Source organism: Balaenoptera acutorostrata, chromosome 3, assembly GCF_949987535.1.
Source record: "Balaenoptera acutorostrata chromosome 3, mBalAcu1.1, whole genome shotgun sequence".
Lineage (NCBI taxonomy): Eukaryota > Metazoa > Chordata > Mammalia > Artiodactyla > Balaenopteridae > Balaenoptera > Balaenoptera acutorostrata.
The window spans coordinates 152,002,159-152,022,901 of NC_080066.1; the positions used below are offsets into that span (position 1 = coordinate 152,002,159).

Genomic DNA, 20,743 nt, shown 5'->3' on the forward strand with positions numbered 1-20,743 from the left:
CCTAAAAGATGCACCTAATAAAATACAAAAGAAGGTAAAATTTATAGAAGAAAGGGCATGAGAATTTAAAAAACAGAAAGGAAGAAAAGGAAAGAGGCAGCAAGTGATATTTCCTCACGTGTAAAGGAAAGGATCCAGAGTGAAGATAAGCACTAAGTACAATTTGCCATTGAGAAGAAAATTTACGAAATCTAATTAGAATGTAGATGTGAGTACACTGACTTAACAGTGGTCATAAATACCATGAAATGTTTTACTCTTGATAATTAGTTGAAAACAATATAACCCTGCATTACTTTTCAACTATGTGTTCTCTAAAATATAACCATTTCTAATGATGCCATTTAACAACTGTAACAGCATCAAAACTTGAAAAATTATATCTGGCAGTACATTAACAGTATCTGCTAAAACAAATATTATAATATTTTTGGTGCTTTTTATGCAGTTAGAAGTGGTTAACAGGCACCCCCCCCGCCCCACACCACAATCAAACAATAGCCCAGGGAGGAGTTCACAAACTCAAATGCTTACAGATAAAAGCGGTAACAAAATGAGTGAAGCAGGCTGAATGTAGGGACCATAGGGAGTTGCAGGGATGTGGCAAACAGGCAACCAAAGGGCACAACTGGTACTCAGCTCAAGCCACTGGTGCTGCATACAAAGCATGCCGTTTTGCCAGATCTTCCATTCTTAAGATAGATGTAATAGTTTTGATGTGAAAACTTTCAATGTTTGAATATTAGCAACGAATCCAAATTTATGAACTGTGCGCAGGCCATACAATGCATGCTTGTGGGAAGCATTCAGGCCCTTGAGCTGTCTAGTGCCCCCTGCATTTGACACTTCTCCATTCACTATAATTAAAGCCTATCCGAGGAAAGCAGAGGCCAACGCTTTTGAATGACAGAACAACACAGGGTAGGTGAAAGAACTCTGCACTAAGTTTCAGAAAACTTTGGTTTCAGGGTAGGCACTGCCATTTACTACTAGCTGGGTGACCTCTTTGAGCTTGTTTATTCATTTGTAAAATGTAGTTTCATGAACTATCACGTCTAACTCAGTGAGCTGTTGTGAGTAACAAGTTAGAAAGTAGGTCAAAACACATCACAAACTATAAAGTACTACATAAATACAAGTAGATGGCTATGAGATGGTAGAAAATATATACTGGTCTCTGTCCCTGGTTCCTGGCACAGACCTCCTGAAATCCTTGTAATTTCCTAAGTGATAAGAACACAAAGAGCATCTCTTGTCCTGATATTTGGTCTTGGACTCCATCCCTGACACAGGGCTCCGAAAACCCTTGTAAATTCCTAAGTGAGGGGCATCTTTTGTTTAATGAGACAACCCTGGGTGGGCTCCTGGATGAGGGCTTGTTGCCAGAACGACCAAGCCATGATGAGAAGCTTAGGATTTTCAGCCTTAACCCCTATCCTCTAGAGAGGGAAGAGGAGCTGGAATTGGAATAAATAATCTATCAAGCCTACGTGAGGAAGCCACCACAAAATCCCAATAGTACCAGGTTCAGAGAACTTCCAGGTTGGCAAACACATCCACATGGAGAAGGTGACACACTCCAATTTTACAGGGACAGAAGCTCCTGCCCTTGGGACACTCCCAGACTTCACCCTATGTATCTCTTCATCTGGCTCTTCACCTGTATCCTTTATCATATCCTTTAATAAACTGGTAAACATTAAGTGTTTCCTTCAGTTCTGTGAGCTGTTCTAGCAAATTAATCAAACCTGAGGAGGAGGTCATGGGAACCTCCAATTTGTAGCCAAATTAGACAGACGTTATTATGGGTAACCTGGGGACCTACAATTGCAATTGGCATCTGAAGTGGGTGGGAGCAGTCTTGTGAGACTGAGTCTTTAAATCTGTGGGATCTGACACTATCTCCAAGTAGATAGTGTTAGAATTGAGTTAAATTGTAGGACACCTAGCTGGTGTCACAGAGAATTGTTTGGTTAGGGAAAAAAATCTCTACACATTTGATGACTAGAAGTAAAGTGTTTTGTGTCAGCAGTAAAGGACACACCCAGGAGAAAGACTCACAGGAGGTAGACTGAACTGAATTTTTCTAATACAATGGCTTTAAAAAGAGACCTAATAGGGTGGCCCAAAACATTTTATATCTCTGTGTTCAGTCAGTTCCTCATAAAATGGTAATATAGATTACTTAGCTCATGAGTTTCCCCAAATACATTAAAATTTTAATATCCTTTTCAAATGTTAAGTGTCACGTAATTGCTTGGTAATAAAATATTTGCCGAGTATGGCCAAATACACTAGAAGCTGTATGTAATACCTCCTAAAAAGTTGAGTACATTCTTGACGTTCCTAAAAAAATGAGCAATTTAATGTAGCTAAGTTTAGAAAAAGGTATTTCAGAGCCTCAGGTTTTTTTTTCCTTCTCTTTTAAGATGTGTGTAATCTTACAACGGGTTAATAATACAGCCCTGTAACACACCCAGGTTTATCTGTTCCTCACTGCTAAAGCTTCTGAAGGTACTGCTCCCATTTGCTGGAGGAACAGGGAGGTCAGGCCCCCGACAGGAATAGGACAGGGTGGTCAGGTCCAGGACACAACTTAGGGAAAAGCAGCAGCAGTTCTCCTGGCCATGATTTACAAATTCAGAATCAGGGCTAATAATTCTCCCATCTACCTACTTTTCTCCAAATGTGTTTGATGGAAACACTTGGCAACTGTTGTTCTCTTTATCCTGGACCATTAAACCATACATGATAAGAAGGCTAAGAAAGTATCAAAATTTATGAGGAACTCTACTAGATAAAAACTCCCTATGAGATTCTTCATTTTTAGCTTTCATCAAAACACAATTGACCTAGCAAACTCAACAAACCAAATCTCTTTCACCAGACTACTTCTTGTAGATTAGTGTGAATGTGAGTTGAATGATGGCAACTTGAAAGGTTTAAAAGGCTCCAAATTAAAGAAAAGTTTTTCACTTAAAAGCACATTTCTGGAAAGTTATAGGTGATGGTTTTTTCTCCCTTGATTTTCCAAACTCTTTGAATGACTTACTGTAATTAAAAAAATTGTACATACGAATAAAACTGCCTGGCCATAAAAAGAATTCTCCCCACAATAACATAAGAATTCTGTATTGTATCTCTGTGAGATGAGAGTTGTTCACTAAACTTATTGCAGTAATCATTTCATGATGTATGAAGTCAAATCATTATGCTGCACACCTTAAACTTATACAGTGCTGTAGTCAATTATATCTCAATAAAACTGGAAGAAAAAAAAATTCTGAGGTTCATATTTGTTCACATTATGGGATCAATCAGTATCTTTTAAGAAAATCTCACTAGTATGATTTAAACATCTCTAAATAAATAAAATGTTAGTCTGAACCACTGAAAAAGATTCTTTAAAGCATTAACTAGTAACAAAGTAAATTGACAAGAGACAAAAATCCAAAATTAAATTACTACCTTTAGGGACTTCCCCGGTGGTCCAGTGGGTAAGACTCCGCGCTCCCAGTACAGGGGGCCCGGGTACATTCCCTGGTAGGGGAACTAGATCCCACAGGCACGCCGCAACTAAGAAGTCTGCATGCCGAAGCTAAAGATCCCGCATGCCGCAACTAAGACCCAGCACAGCCAAAGTGAATAAATAAATGAATTTTTTAAAAAAATTACTACCTTTAAAGAAGAAAGTTAGAAAGTAAAAATGAGTTTCCAGGAAGCTCTTTATTTACTAGCATCTTTTAAGGTTAAATCTTTTAAACTTTGCTTGTAAATAATCTGAAAACTGAGTGATTGTATAGCATAGTGATTAAGAGTGTAGACTCTGGAATCAGATTATCTGGGTTCAAATCCTAGATTCTACCACTTATTGTATCTGTGGATTCAGGCAGGTCCCTTAACCTCTGTAAACTTTAGTTTTCTCACTGTAAAACAGGGGAAAATAATAATTTCGGGGTTACTGTAAGGATTGAGATAATTCATAGTTTTCTTTCTCATACCATATAGATTTGCCATGTAGCAAAATGCAGTGAAAACAGCTAAGAAGCACAGTGTGACCCAGTTTGGTGACACTGTAGATGCACAATGACCCCATTATTTATAGCAATGAATATTGCCACCTTGGAGCTGATTCTCAAGTGCGAGCTATCTTTGTTCTTTAACATCATGTTATATTTAACCTTTTAAAAAATATACTTTAACATGTTTTTTCTATAAACCAAATCAATATTTTCTCCTTTAGCTTTCTCTACCTAGCCTTCATGGACAAGAAAGACTGTTTTACTAAAGTTGACATATTAAAAACTGATCACTTAGAAGATAATTAAAATTGTATTGTAATTGGGGTGATGTGAAATTGCTTTGAGAAATTCTATTTAGGAAAGAATAAATGTTCCACCAAAAAAATCTGCTTAACAATTATAGTGTCTATTTATAATGATGCAAATGTCTATAGGATTTATTCTTTGTAGATATAGATCCCACATTCTACGGACCTGTTAATTTGACTCAGGCTCAAAATATCTACTAAAAAATTTTATTGTGACATGTGTGGGTAAATTATACGACTTTTTATTTCAGATTGACAGAAGTTACTGAATTAAACCATTCAATCTAAAAATCCTTCAAATTTGTTTACATTAATATAAAGGTGACCTAAACCAGAACATGTAAAAAAAAAAAAATGGGTTACAACTAAAATATTTAATTGAGAAGAAAGTGGAAACTAATAATTTTTAAAAATTGTTCTTTAGGGACTTCCCTGGAGGCCCAGTGGTTAAGACTCCGAGCTTCCACTGCAGGGGGCACGGGTTTGATCCCTGGTCAGGGAACTAAGATCTCACATGGCACATGGCAGGGCCAGAAAAAAAAATCGTCCTTTAAAGTAACAAAACCACCCAGTGAAAAACGAACTGTGATGGGATTTTCATATTCACATAAACTTTTAGTAATGTACACTCAGTTATACAATGACAGTAGTTTTTTCTTATACTGTCTCAGTCTGACTTATTTCGTAGCACTTACTCAAAAATGTTAGAAATGTATTTATCTATTTCTGTACTGTCATCCTATATATATATATATATATATATATATTTTTTTTTTTTTTTTTTTTTTTGGCTGTGTTGGATCTTTGTTGCTGCACATGGGCTTTCTGTAGTTGCGTTGAGTGAGGGCTACTCTTCGTTGCGGTGCGCAGGCTTCTCATTGCAGTGGCTTCTCTTGTTGCGGAGCACGGGCTTTAGGCGCGTGGGCTTCAGTAGTTGTGGTACACGGGCTTAGTTGCTCCGCGGCATGTGGGACCTTCCTGGACCAGGGATTGAACCCATGTCTCCTGCATTGGCAGGCGGATTCTTAACCACTGCGCCACCAGGGAAGTCCCATCCTATATATTCTTAATTCTAAGGAAATCTAAACATTGAACAAGCATTCTTTGAAAAGCATCTACATAAAGAACATTCCACATATGACAGACATTTGGTAGACTACTAATTAGGATAGTTTTTCTTAGGTTACCATCCCAGGTTAAAAAGTATAGGATCCCCAAAGGTAAGTTTATGTACTTTCACTTACTTCACCTGAAATTTAACTTAGATTGAAAAAAAGTAATAGCAATGAATGTAAAATTTGGGATACATTTAATTTTCACTTGAATTTAGTATTTCTTCCCACTTCTCTGTCAATACTGAACACTAAGTAAAACTTACTTGTTAAAAAACTCAACAAATATGCTAATATGAACAATTTTGCAAGATCAAATTAAATTTATTTTAACACCTAGTCTTGAGGAAGCAATTCTTTTCTAACCTATTTGATTTATTTATTGGACTTTCCTAGGAATCATCAGATTTAGTACCAACAGACATACAGGTAATATCATAGATAGCAGCTTTCCAATTCATTAATTTCCATACTTAGTCAAATCAATTCCTGTATTACAAAGAAACCAAAGCTGTACTTCTTTTTCAAAAAATGTGTCAGTGCTATACTAGGGGTGTAACTCCTTATAAAGCAAGCATGAATGTGGCATCAAACTTACTTTTCCAAAGAAGCCTTTGAAGAACTTCCTTTCCTGGAGGAACAGGGGGACAAGTCGAGTGCTATTATTGTATGGGCTAAATGTCCCAGGGTTTCACAGCAATAAGCACATACAGAGGTTGGGTGAAGGGCAAAGTAGGAGAAGGGGAAGGGAGTGAGAGTTTTAAAGAGTTATCCATACCAGGAGTGACAGGGAAAAAGGAAGGGTGCATGAAAATGCAGCGAAACATACTGTATGGCCTAAGAATCCGCAGAAAGAGAAGAAATCAGAACCTGTATCCATGCAGAGCAACTAGTTACTTTAGCATTCTCTACTGACTTTTAAAACAGAGATTATTCAAATTTGGCAGCAGAGAAAAAGACTAGGACATACTGGTTTGTGAGATTTGCATTTAAATTTTCATAATAGTGAGTGGTAAATTGATTGGTTCACATACATTTTTCAATTTAAAATCAGTGGTCAAATATGTGGAAGTCACCAATGAAAAAACCAGTCCACACTCAAATGATCACAAAGTAACATTAAAAAATGCTACACTTAAATTATGAGTGTGAAGGGAGGGTCCTTGTCAGACTTTTTCTTGCTGAGTTCAAGATGTCACTTAGAGAATTCTTACTTATGCATTAGGATAGGTTTGTATGTATGTGTGTGCTGATCGATTCCATAGCAATCGTGGGGAAATAATAGATATGTTCTATTTCAAACACAGAATAAATCATCTATAAAGAACACATGGCCAATGCTTTCACTGGAGCTGAGAAAACTAATACATTTGAGAACCAAACCACATCTGTTAACTACAACTAAAATTTGAAGAATAGGGTTGTTTTCTTTTTAAATGCTACTGTTTTAGAAGAAAGAAATTTGTACTGACAGTTATAAGTATACAATTCTAAAACTACGTAGGTAAGAGAGACACAACTGTCTGTGGTCCCAGCACCAATTTTTAAGCATATACAAATTTTGAAAACTGGCCACCATTTAAAATCTGAAGAACTTATGCGAAGTAGATGAGTTCTAACTCACCCAAGCTAGCTTAACTTTAACATTTCCTAGTTTTGGTTGAACTATACTTTAAGCCTTTACCTTTTATAATCCATTATTAATAGTGAATAAATGTCTAGAAAAAGACAACTCTACAGAAATTTGACTCATAAAACTCATTCAATACTCTCAAACACTGAATGGTTTGTTTTTTCTCTAGGTTTTGAAAATCACAAACAGCATCAAATATATCCACAAAATGTTTTGAACTTAAGCTAGAAATATAATAAGGTAATTGGGATAGTTATCACAATAAGACTAAGCTTATTTCTGCTGCCAAGTTTGGTGACCCTAGTTTCGTTAGACTTTTAGGTAACCACCAGCTTTTAAAAGATGCAGCCCAAGTTAAAAGATTCACCATTCTTTAGGGATAGGAAGATGCGGGAAGGAGATTCGTTAATATTTAATTTAGCTCCCAGAAAAGCTCCTGTTAAACATGGAGTTTGCCTTCTATTTATAAAAGACCTCAGATGTTAATGAAAAAAGTTGACGTGCAAAATGCATCAAAAGACAGTTATTAGAGAATAATATTAATTTAAAAAAAATTAAATTATGATTCTTTTACCTGCTAAAACAAGAACATACATTAAAACAAATTTATCAAATAGCGAATAAAAAATCAACATATTAGAAACTGGTAGTGTAATGAAACTAGTCTAAAACCAAGAAAGAGAGGGAGAGACACTTACAGAGATAATGGGAAGAAAAGACATTTTAAAAGGAAAGGCATCTTGCACCAGTATCAAGCAAGATAACCTAAGGCCCAATACACTTTTTACAAAATAGATTGATAAATGACAGTACTCCTCCCCCTGCAACTAACTCTGCCATTAAGGCACTGAAAATGGGCTATAGTCATTTCTGTCATTTATCCTATATAATCTAAGTCCCTAAGTGGCTAACTGGTAAAATTACGCCACAAAGTAAATGAATTGCAAATAACTGTAACTAACTTTATACATATAAAGTAAAAAAAAATTAAACATATTTATGCTCTGAGAAGCATATGTTGTTTAGTTACAATACCTTTTCATTTGAAAATATTAAGTATGCTGATAACTTCTAACTGAAGTTAAAGTAATCCTAAATTGTAAGGGACTACTTGGAAGGAAAAAAAAAAAAAACTGTACTTGCAAATTATCCTGCTTCTTCAAGCCCACACAAATTTAAAAAGCGCTAGAATGTTACATTTTTAGTTCAAAGATCATTTGAGTGATAGGTTTAAGATGTTTGTTTTCCTATGTAACTGGTACATCTGAGCTACATAATTCTTTAAATTTTAAAACTTTTTTGGCATTCAAACTTGTTCCAGACATGCTATTTCTTCTTTAATCTGTAGGTCTGTACATTTTTACATTTGCTTCCATTTATTTGAAACGATAAGAGGAATATTTATCATCTATGAAAATAAACAAACATCTCCAGACACATAGCTTTGGGCACAATATAAGCATCTGGCACAGTAGATTATACATGTTTGTTAGATGAATGTTCGGTAAAAGAAGGGAAAAAGGCATCTACAAATTTCTGTATAGTAAAAATATGAAAAGAAGACAAAAAACATGAATTTTTGTGGACTAACATGATCTGAGATGAACAACATCTGAAGACTTCCAACTTTCTGCAGCCTTTTTCATACAGCATTAGAAAGGGTATTAATAGAAGGGGAAGTTTCAGTGAGTATAATAAATAGGAAATTGGCACTAGTCTCCCAAAACTTCAATCTTATTTTTAAAAATACCTGTTTGCCTGTGCAAAATTATTATACAACACTTGCTCCAAGTCTCCTGGGTAGGGTTAGTCAGAAAAATTTTAAAGAACTTCTTGAATCAAAAGTCAGAAGTGGTCAATCTTCCTTCAAAGTTCAAAAGTTTAAGTATGTCCAGAAAAGCAATCCAAACATGCACAATTTCATTTTAGTTGTAAGAGACCACAGGGAAATAAGGATCTTTTAGAGATATGCAAAAGGGTTTCATAAACTTTAAACATTAAATATAACATATTGTTATGATGATTACTACGAAATTCAATTTGACCCCATATTGAGGACTGAATTGTTTTCTGTATATTTATTCCAGAAATATTTGAGTGGCTGCTATGTGCCAGACACTGTTCCAGGCATAGATATAATTTTTCAAACAGCAATTTGGTTCCTATTTCTGGTAAAGATAAAAACTCATTTTTTCAATAATTTTATTATTTAAATAAGTCCTGTATCTCAAATAATCATGCTTATAGTTTACAATTTCCTTGGTTAAAAACCAAAAGGTAAAATAAAACAAAAAAATTCACTCAACTAAAAAATCAGTTTTAAAACTAGACAGGGCTTCCCTGGTGGCTCAGTGGTTAACAATCCACCTGCCAATGCAGGGAACACAGGTTCAAGCCCTGGTCTGGGAAGATTCCACATGCTGTGGAGCAACTAAGCCTGTGCACCACAACTACTGAGCCTGCGCTCTAGAGCCCGTGTGCCACAACTATGGAAGCCCGCACACCTAGAGCCCATGTTCTGCAACAAGAGAAGCCACTGCAATGAGAAGCCCACGCACCGCAACGAAGAGTAGCCCCTGCTCGCCGCAACTAGAGAGGGCCCGGGCACAGCAATGAAGACCCAACGCAGCCAAAAATAAATAAATAAATAATTTTTAAAAAGAGGCAGGTACTCTGCCCTTATAAAAAATAAATAAATAAAAATAAAACTAGACAGTGAATAGTGGCTATCTCTGGGACTGCAAGAGATTTTATGTACTGTTTTTGTTCATTTGTATTTTACAGAATGAACGTATACTACCTATGTAATAAAGAGAGGTTTCTAATTAAAAGTAGGTTAAAGAAAACTAGACAGTGAAGAGGATTGACTGCTCATTAAACAACTAAATACCACTTCTTAATTATCTTCTGGGCAAACTTAAACCATCCCTAGTTTTTCCTTATTTAGAGAGTAAACGTGAAGCCATATGCTGAATTAAGACTTTCCAAAGGCTCATTCCACAGTGACCTTCCAAATGTTAAGTTTATGTAGGCTCTAAGATTTTAATAACTATTTAAGGTTTGTTTCAGGTCTATCTAGTCTATTCACTGATTCATCTGTTGTTTTCAGTTATTAGCATTATGATGTTTAATGACTAGTAGGGCAAATCATTGCATTACTTTTTAAAATGTTCTTAGAAAATCTTATTCTATTAGTGAACTTAGAATTATTTTGTTAAATAAGAGATTGACTTTAAATTTCCTGGAAAACTGCATTATCTGAGGCTGTGTTTAACTGGGGACTATATTTAGGTAGACATGGCAAGTCTATAAATTATTATATAAAGTCCCTTTAACATTAATGATGATTAAATGGAGAGCACAGATAGACTAAGAAGGGCTTCAAACATTTAAGAATTTAAATGACCAAAATCTGCAGTAAAGGGTATGTATGTGTGTCTATATATTTTTTTTTGTTTTTTAGTTTTTTGCATACCATAATCAGTTATTTTTCTCCTCCTCTCCTTTCTATAATAGATTCAGACATTTGTTCGAAAACATAATCCACTTCTCTGAGTTGGTTGCTTCCTTGATTTTATATCTTTTATATTGAGGAATTGTATATAAGAGGTCATATAGAATGTACCAAGAAGCAGAAAAGTTTTGATTAAGCAAATTGAGGGGAAAAAAAAGCACTCATTAGTAGCCAAACTTGTGGCAGCCCACCATACCAGCAAACCCAAAGCAACAAGTATTTAATGCTGTTCTGGGGCAAGGGCATGCAGAAGTAATGCTTAAAGCTTTCACAGCAAAGGGGGGAAAGGCCACACATTGGAGAGAAGGCTGTGAAGAGGGCTGTCAGAATTTAAGAAACATTCTTCAAACCTATCCAAAATATGAAGTTAACACTTTAATCTGAACCTTTATGAACTCTGAACTCATTCTCTCCTTTTATTAAATACACAGGCATGTGCCTGGGATGTGTTCTATGGCATAATAGGCAAAACAGACATTATTTATCCTGGAAAAGGACTCTCCATTTCAAGTATGCTGAAGTTTGTGCAAAAGGCAGGGAAATACATTGTTTATGTTAGAGGAGTATAGAGAAGGAAACTGGGGAGTAGCAGTAATGATAATTAAGTCTCCCCAAAATGTAAACCTCACCAGCCGTCAACACAGATATCTCTATTTTATACGTTTTCCTGGAAAGCTGTTTCTTATAGATTTAAAATCAGTAATTTATAACCCAGTTGTCACAGTTAGGTTAAAAGACTAACTGTAATAGTTTTATCCTGGTTTTAGAATATTATTCATCCATAAGAATTCATACCACTTGTTTAATATGGGTTCTGAATTTAAAGTATCTTTCAGATAATGTCTGGCCTAAATTGAAGAAGCTGGTCATTGTAACTTACACCTTTGGATGGACAACATGAAATGCTCTTTATTAATGAGCCCACATCTTTTGCCTTAAGAGAAACACTGTTCTTACTGGATAGTGGGTCACTAAAATTTACTAAGCAAAATCTTTTGAGAAAATATTTACAGCATATAGATCAACACTGGCAACCATCAAATACATACAGCTTTCAATCTTTTTACAGCATCTTCACAGATGTGCATTCCTCTTGATTCATCAACTTCTACATGCCCAAGGTACTGTAGAAAGAAGAGAAAAGTTACGGCTATTGCTGTTTACTGAGTAGCTACTATATGGTAGATATTACATGGTAGAAAATTGAATATTAAAATTCCTGCACTCAAGAAACTCACAGCCATTATAGAAGAGTTAAGGTAATGTTACTTTACTTACCCTCAGTGTCCTCATGTGACTGAGATTTAGAATAAAGGTCTCCAAGAGCTGTTATAGAGGAGTAGGTGAAAAAGTACATGATAAGCACTAAATGTTACCTGAATCTATTGGATCTGAGGCATAAGAGCCTATGCTAGACACAGTTACTATATCTCTAGACATAAAAATAGTCCTAAAACAAAGTGTGTGTGTGTGTGTGTGTGTGTGTGTGTGTATTGAAAAGGTACAAATAAAAATAACAGTTACTCAAGGGCTGAAGAGATCACATACTCCTTTTATGGGAAGCACATAAGAACAGGGCAGAAAACTAAAATTTTAAGAAGGTAGTGCATCTGAGCTTTAGAAGATGTGCAGAACTTGAAGAAGCTGTATTGGAAAGGTTGGGAAACTATTTTAGGCAGGTAGAATTTAACAAAAGCTATAGGTGTAGAATAGAATAACTATATATCAGCAAATATTCCTATCTGGCAAGAATATGAGGTATATGCAGCTGGGGAATTTGAACACTGAAATGAGTCTGTACTTAATCCTAGAGGCAATGGAGAGCTAATAAAGCTGTATTTGGTTTGTTTTTGCAAGGTAGTAATATTATTCAAATTGTACCTTAGTATGGGAATAGTCTTGGGTTAGAAAGCACAAAGGATGATGGCACTATCACAAGTGCTCTCTTTTAAAAGGAAATTTAGGGTCTGGTTCTGGGTAAGATGGAGTAGACATACTTTACCCTGTCCCACCCTCTGAATGAAACCATAAAACCAGAACAGGATACATGGAAGCACCTATTTGAGTTCTCTGTAAAGAGTATAAGATGAATCAGAGAAGAATACCAGAATTCAAGGTATTTCTGAACTGGCAGGGAGTTTACCTTCCCTGCCCCTCCTCCCCTTTGGTACCTCCAGCCTGAACTTAACACAGTCAGATATCCAAGTGAGTGCTATGGCACAGACAGAACTCTGGGAAAAGCACTCTAGTTCTGGCCCAAGGACCAGGTAAGGTAACTCCTTATCCTCAGAGAGTATAGGAATCGCCCTCCCTTTTATTTATCTTTTTTTGAACTTTCACACCCCAGTCCCCAGGAAATTCCGTGGTGGTGTCAGTGGTAGCAGCAAGGGAAACCTGCAAGAGCCACGCACCTCTGAGAAAAGGCGGCTGTCCTCTGTTTAAAGAGACTGTGATTCCAGGAAGGTGAGCCAACACCCCCACCCCCCCTTCTGCTTTTTCCCCCCTCTCTGAATCTCCCACCATTTGGCCCTGGATGAAGATGAAACAGTAGTAATTCATGAGCACAATAACCAGTGCCCTATGAAACACAGGCATGGAGAGTTTAAGTAACTTCCCCAAAACCATTCAGCTAGTGAATGCTCAAATCCAAGCAGCCTGACCCAGGACAGGCCTATAATGCTCATATACTGAATTTTTCATTTTTATCCCTATCTTTTCAATACTGAATAAATGCATAAAACCAACATATTAAAATCAATTTAGGAAACTGTTGGACTTTAGGTAACAAAATACCTGAGGTATCGATCATAAAGATCATAGACTAAGGACATTAAAGAATTGTAACAGCTATAATTTTGAATAAACATAAAAAATAGCAAGAATGCTCACTTTTAAGTGAATCAAATAATATATATATTCAGTTATATATAATATATATTATATATATTCCTTTTCAGATTCTTTTCCATTATAGGTTATTACAAGATATTTCAGTAACAGTATTTTTCATTTTTAGAAGGTGAGATTTGATTCTTTGTCAAATCTGCCCATTCCTTTTTTCACTGTTTTATTTTTTTTCCTATGGTTTGAATTCATTTTTTAATGTTTCTAATAATTTTTTTAAATTTTTTATTTATTATTTATTTATTATTTTTATTTTTGGCTGTGTTGGGTCTTCGTTTCTGTGTGAGGGCTTTCTCCAGTTGCGGCGAGTGGGGCCACTCTTCATCGCGGTGCGTGGGCCTCTCACTATCGCGGCCTCTCTTGTTGCGGAGCAGAGGCTCCAGACGCTCAGGCTCAGTAGTTGTGGCTCACGGGCCCAGTTGCTCCGCGGCATGTGGGATCTTCCCAGACAAGGGCTCGAACCCGTGTCCCCTGCATTGGCAGGCAGATTCTCAACCACTGCACCACCAGGGAAGCCCCTCTAATAATTTTATATATACACATTTTATAGTCTCCTCTATAGCCTATTATTTCAAGTTCTTACAGTGCTAATCCTCTTGTTGATCTTTATTGTATAATCCTTTACCGTATCTGCTGATCATTTCCACATATGATTTAAAACTTTTAAAAAACTGTTAGTTCATCTCTAGTGAAGCTCAATTTTTGTAGGGAAATTTCATGCATTCTAGATTGTGGAGTGGTTTTACATTTGCTTCTAAAAGGTACCACAGATGTTTAGTAGCCTAAGACCTACTGTATATTAATTTGAAGACTCTTACATCATGCAGATTTTAGCACATCAAGTCCAAATCCATGGTTTCAATTTTTCCTGGGAGATTCCTTTTCTCACCCAAGGTATGGGTAGAGGGATGCTTCCTTTTTTGTTTTTGTTGTTGTTGTTGTTTTTTTTTTTGCTTTTCCTTCTAGTTCTCTATTTCACTGCTTGTAAAGCCCACTGAAGGTTCTGTTCCATGCTGGGTTCTCAGTTCTAATTCTCTGCTTTTTATGAGTCCAGGACCTTCAGAATGGATGTTAAAACCAAAGGCTCTAGGCTCACAAATCGTTTCCCTCTTAGGCTGCTAGTGTGATTTCTGCCTTGCTCTCAAATTCCCTCTTAATTTCTGGTAACTGGAGATCTGTCTTTATTGAAAGCTCAGCTATGGTTTAAGAGAAAAGTTTGTTTGAGAATACAGTCAGCATTTCTAGATATTTGTATTGGGAGTATTACTGTGTTAGCTTAATCCACATTCTGCCAGGATCCAAGACCTATAATATTTCCCAACTAAACTAACTGGTTTTTCTATCCACTGATTTCAGTCTATCTTAAAAGCAGCCAAAATACTAGAATTGCCTATCATTTTCAACAGTTTTTTGGGTTGATTCTCTTGGGTTTTTCAGATAGACATCATCTGCAGAAAAAGAAAATACAGAAAATATCTGGATTTCCCACATTTACAACTTTTGTTTATTTTCTTATCCAAAGGTACTTACTACCATTTCTCAATCACTGTGGAATAATAATGATGTTTAAGAACAACCTGACCTTCCTCCTGAATTCATTGTATGTGTTTCACCATCATGCATGACTCTAGGATAGTTTTTCAGTCATTGAAAGAAAGTATTATGCTATTCTGATTTTGATAAGAAGATTTATCAGGATTGAAAAATAATATTTTTAATGTTTCTATTTTACTGATATAATCCACATAACATAAAATTAATCATTTTAAAGTGAATAATTCAGTGGCATTTAGTATAGTCACAGTGTTGTACAATCTCCACCTTTATCTAGTTCCAAAACATTTTCTTTTTATTTATTTATTATTAGACTATAATTGCTTTACAATGTTGTGTTAGTTTCTGCTGCAGAGCGAAGTGAATCAGCCATATGCATACACACATCCCCTCCCTCTTGGACCTCCCTCCCTCCACATCCCACCCAACTAGGCCACCACAGAGCACTGAGCTGAGCTCCCTGTGCTATACAGCAGGTTCCCACTAGCTATCTATTTTACACATGGTAGTGTATTTATGTCAAACCTAATCTCTCAATTCATCCCACCCCCCCTTGCCCCACTGTGTCCACATGTCCATTCTCTATGTCTGCCTTTCTATTCCTGCCCTGAAAATAGGTTCATCTGTACCATTTTTCTAGATTCCACATATATGTGTTAACATACGATATTTGTTTTTCTCCTTCTGACTTACTTCACTCTGTATGACAGGCTCTAGGTCCATCCACATCTCTACAAATTACCCAATTTTATTTCTTTTTATGGCTGAGTAATATTCCATTATATATATGGACCACATCTTCTTTATCCATTCATCTGTCGATGGACATTTAGGTCATTTCCATGTCCTGGCTATTGTAAACAGTGCTGCAATGAATATTGGGGTGCATGTGTCTTTTTGAATTATGGTTTTCTTAGGGTATATGCCCAGTAGTGGGACTGCTGGGTCATATGGTAGTTCTATTTTTAGTTTTTTAAGGAACCTCCATACTGTTCTCCACAGTGGCTGTATCAATTTACATTCCCACCAACAGTGCAAGAGGGTTCCCTTTTCTCCACACCCTCTCCAGCATTTATTGTTTGTAGATTTTCTGATGATGCCCATTCTGACCACTGATACCTCATGGTAGTTTTGATTTGCATTTCTCTAATAATTAGTGATGCTGAGCAACTTTTCATATGCCTCTTGGCCATCTGTATGTCTTCTTTGCTGAAATGTCTATTTAGGTGTTCCGCCCATTTTTTGATTGGGTTATTTGTTCTTTTGATATTGAGCTGCATGAGCTGTTTGTATATTTTGGAGATTAATACTTTGTTGCTTCATTTGCAAATACTTTCTCCCATTCTGAGGGTTGTCTTTTCGTCTTGTATGCAAAAGCTTTTAAGTTTAATTAGGTCCCATTTGCTTATTTTTGTTTTTATTTTCATTACTCTAGGAGGTGGGTCATAAAAGATCTTGCTGTGATTTATGTCAGAGTGTTTTTCCTATATTTTCCTCTAAGAGTTTTATAGTGTCTGGTCTTACATTTAGGTCTTTAATCCATTTTGAGTTTACTTTTGTGTATGGTGTTAGGTAGTGTTCTAATTTCATTCTTTTACATGTAGTTGTCCAGTTTTCCCAGCACCATTTATTGAAGAGGCTGCTTTGTCTCCATTGTATATTCTTGCATCCTTTGTCATAGATTAGGTGACCACAGGTGCATGGGTTTATCTCTGGGCTTTCTATTCTGTACCATTGATCTGTATTTCTGTTTTTGTGCCAGTACCATACTTTATAGTAGCTTTTTTTTAAAATTTTATTTATTTATTCATTTATTTTTGGCTGTGTTGGGTCTTCGCCTCTGTGCGAGGGCTTTCTCCAGTTGCGGCAAGTGGGGGCCACTCTTCATCGCGGTGCACGGGCCTCTCACTATCGCGGCCTCTCTTGTTGCAGAGCACAGGCTCCAGACGCGCAGGCTCAGTAGTTGTGGCTCACGGGCCCAGTTGCTCCGCGGCATGTGGGATCTTCCCAGACCAGGGCTCGAACCCGTGTCCCCTGCACTGGCAGGCAGATTCTCAACCGCTGTGCCACCAGGGAAGCCCTATAGTAGCTTTACAGTCAAAACATTTTCTTTACACCAAAAGAAGAACCTGTACCTATTAAGCATTTGCTTCCCAATGCCCCTCCACACAGCCCCTAACAATCAATAACCTGCATTCTGTCTTTATGGATTTACCTATTCTGGATATTTCATATAAATGGAATCATACAATATGTGACCTTTCATGTCTGATATATTTCACTTAGCATACTGTTTTTGAGGTCACCACATTGTAGTATGGGGTCACCACATTGTAGTATGTATGAGTACTTTATTGCTTTTTATAGCTGATGTATATGTATTTCCATAGTTTGTTTTTCCATTCTTCCACTGAGGGACATTTGGGCTGTTTCCACCTTTCAGCTATCATGAATAGTGGTGCTATAGACATGAGTGTACATGTATTTATTTAAGTATCTGTTTTTGACTCTTTTGGGTGTATATCTAGCAGTAGAATTGCTGAGTCATACGGTAATTCTATGTTTAGCTTTTTGAGGACCCACTAAACTGCTTTTCACAGAAGCTGAACCATTTTGCATTCCCATCAGCAATGTAAGAGCGTTCTGGTTTCTCCACATGCTCATCAACACTTGATTTCCTTTTTGTTTTTTTAAGTATAGGCATCCAAGTGGGTATGACGTGGTACTTCATTGTGGTTTTGATATGTATTTCCTTAATGACTAATGATGCTGACTATCTTTTCATGTGCTTGTTGGCCATTTGTGTATCTTCTTTGGAGAAATTTCTATTCAAGTCCTTTGTCCCTTTTTAAATCAGGTTCTTTTATATATTCTGGATACTAGACTCTTATCAGACATATGATTTCCAAATGTTTTCTCCCAGTCTGTAGTTCTCTTTTCACTTTCTTGATAACGTCAAATGCACAAAAGTTTTTAATTTTAATGAAGTCCAGTTCATATATTTTTTCCTTTTTTGCTCATGCTTTTGGTGTCATGTATATGAAGGTCATGAAGATTTACCCCATGTTATCATCTAAGAGTTTTATGGTTTTACTCTTATAGTTAGGTTGTTGATCCATTTTGAATTAATCTTTGTATATGGTGTGAGGTAGGAGTCCAGCTTCATTTTTTGCCACGTGGAAATCCAGTTGTCCCATCACCATTTGCTGAAAAGACTATTCTTTTCCCATTGAATGGTCTTGGTACTCTTGTCAGAAATCAGTTGGCCATAGATGTTTAGGTTTATTTTTGTACTCTCAATTCTATTCTATTGTTCTATACATCTGTCCTTATGCCATTACTACAATGGTTTGATTACTTAAGCTTTGTACTAAGTTTTGAAATCAAAAAGTGTGAGTCCTTCAATGTCGCTTCCATTGCAATGATGAAGTCCTTTTCCTCTTAGGCCCATCAATGTGATGAACTATATCATATTTCCTAATACTGAATCATTTGTGGATTCTTGAGTTAAACCCTACTTTTAGATCACATTTGTTCTACTTTTCTGCCTAGTTTTTCGTCTATATTCTTAAGTGGAGTTGGTCTATGATTTTTTGTGTTTGTGCTATCTTTGTTAGGTAGTTGTATCAGGATTTTGTTAATGCCTTAAAAAAAATTGGAAACTGTCCTCTTTTTCTTCCCTTTCTTTCTCTCTATTTTTTTCCCCCTGTCAGCTCTGGTACAGTTAAATAGCATAAGAGTTATGCTTCAAGGTTGTGAAAGAAAACTGACCTGTAAAAACCATCTATACTAAGTCTTTTGGGGATAGCTTTGGAGTTTTAATAACTTTCTCTATTTCCTTCATGGTTAGGGGTCTATTCAACTTTTATGCTTGTACTTTAGCTAATTTTTAAAAAAATTTTATTTATTTATTTATTTATTTATTTATGTCTGTGTTGGGTCTTCGTTTCTGTGCGAGGGCTTTCTCTAGTTGCGGCAAGTGGGGGCCACTCTTCATCGCGGTGCACGGGCCTCTCACTATCGCGGCCTCTCTTGTTGCAGAGCACACGCTCCAGACGCACAGGCTCAGTAATTGTGGCTCATGGGCCCAGTTGCTCCGCGGCATGTGGGATCTTCCCAGGCCAGGGCTCGAACCCGTGTCCCCTGCATTGGCAGGCAGATTCTCAACCATTGTGCCACCAGGGAAGCCCCTTTAGCTAATTTTAATAATGCATATTTTCCTAGAATATTCTTAATCTAAATTTTCAAATTTATCAAACTATACAGTATTCACATATTTAGTCTGTAACTGAGTCTCTCCATTTTCTTTCTTTCCTTTTTTTTTTTTTTTGCTGTGCCACGTGGTGTGTGGGATCAAACCCGCGCCCCTTGCAGTGGAAGCATGGCATCTTAACCACTGGACTACCAGGGAAGTCCCTTCACACTTTCTTATCTCTAGTATTACCTATCTGTGTGTGTGTGAGGGGGTGTTTTTGCCTGCACCACACAGCCTGTGGGATCCCTGACCAGGGACTGAACCTGGGCCCTTGGCAGTGAACATGTGGTGTCCTAACCACTGAACCACCAGGGGATTCCCTATTTCTTGTTTTTTATTAAGGTTCATTTCTAATACTACCTCCAAGTTATTTAACCTCTGTTTCTATTTTATTAATAATAAAATGAGAAAGTAGGGTTTTATGATCTTTGAGTTACCTTTAGGTGCTGAGAAATGAATAGAGGTTTCCAAGGGATTTTATTCTATCATCTTGATCATCTCAACTGGTCACATATGGGTATTTATGCCAGGAAAAAAAAAAAAAGGAGGGAAGACTTGGTGGAAAGAAGAAAACAAAAGTATCTCACATATGGACTAACTCAGTCGCATAATCTATTTTAGAAATGTGGAGATGGAAATCAGCCTTGTGTCTTATTAGACTATGAGAAAAACATGCCAATTGAAAAAACATTATTAAAGAGGTCTCTTTTCTTCTCTGAGACACTATCTCACTGAAGAAGTGCAGCTGATTTATGCTTTAATGGCTAAAATATTTGACTCTGGGACTTCTTTTGTCTGTTACCATTTCCAAACTCCCTCTGAGTCAGGGACTTTTATTCACAAAAAGTAGTTTAGAAAAACTAGTATGTGGAATTTCATTCTTGGATGAATTAAGTCATTTTTCCTTTTCTTGAAAAAAATTATTTAAAAAGTAGATTTCCCCCCTGCTTTGCTACTGTTATCCATGAGAAGAAATTGCAGAGCTCTGATGTGAGAGACTGTACAGTCAGCAGTTCCCAGCATTAACAAAAAGTGACAGAATCATTAATTTATAAGAAGCTATAAGGCACATTATCACATACACATAGCCTATGTTATTTAGCAAATACAGGATGCAGATGTGCAGAACATGACATCAAAACTTGTTAAGGGTCTTTAATCAAAAAGGAGTAGTTAAATTAAAATGGACTATTCTTTAAGTATAAATTTGGAATAATACAATTACATTTGAACAAGTGATCTAAACTAAGTATACTCCCTGGTGGACCAGTGGTTAGGACTCCACACTTTCACTGCCAAGGGCCAGGGTTCAATCCCTCGTCAGGGAACTAAGATCCCACAAGTTGCGCAGTGCGGCCAAAAAAAAAACTAAACTAAGCATATGTACTAAATCTAATCACGTAAATTTAAAGCTTAAAAAAACTTAAAAGAGATAAAAAAA

At 36.5% G+C, this 20,743-nt stretch overlaps 1 protein-coding gene across 11 annotated transcripts in view; it reads right to left on the reverse strand.

Moving 5' to 3' along the window:
- NUMB (NUMB endocytic adaptor protein) overlaps positions 1–20,743 on the reverse strand; it is a 178,835-nt gene that overhangs the window by 25,647 nt on the left and 132,445 nt on the right. For 8 of the 11 annotated variants that reach the window (XM_057544229.1, XM_057544236.1, XM_057544232.1 and 5 more), the window contains 2 exons: positions 11,639–11,713; positions 6,041–6,073 (listed from right to left, as the gene is read on the reverse strand). In XM_057544229.1, coding sequence (XP_057400212.1) covers positions 6,041–6,073; positions 11,639–11,713 — 108 coding nt within the window. The remainder of the gene's footprint in view (positions 1–6,040; positions 6,074–11,638; positions 11,714–20,743) is intronic. The other 3 variants (XM_057544234.1, XM_057544233.1, XM_007184423.2) reach the window with 1 other exon arrangement.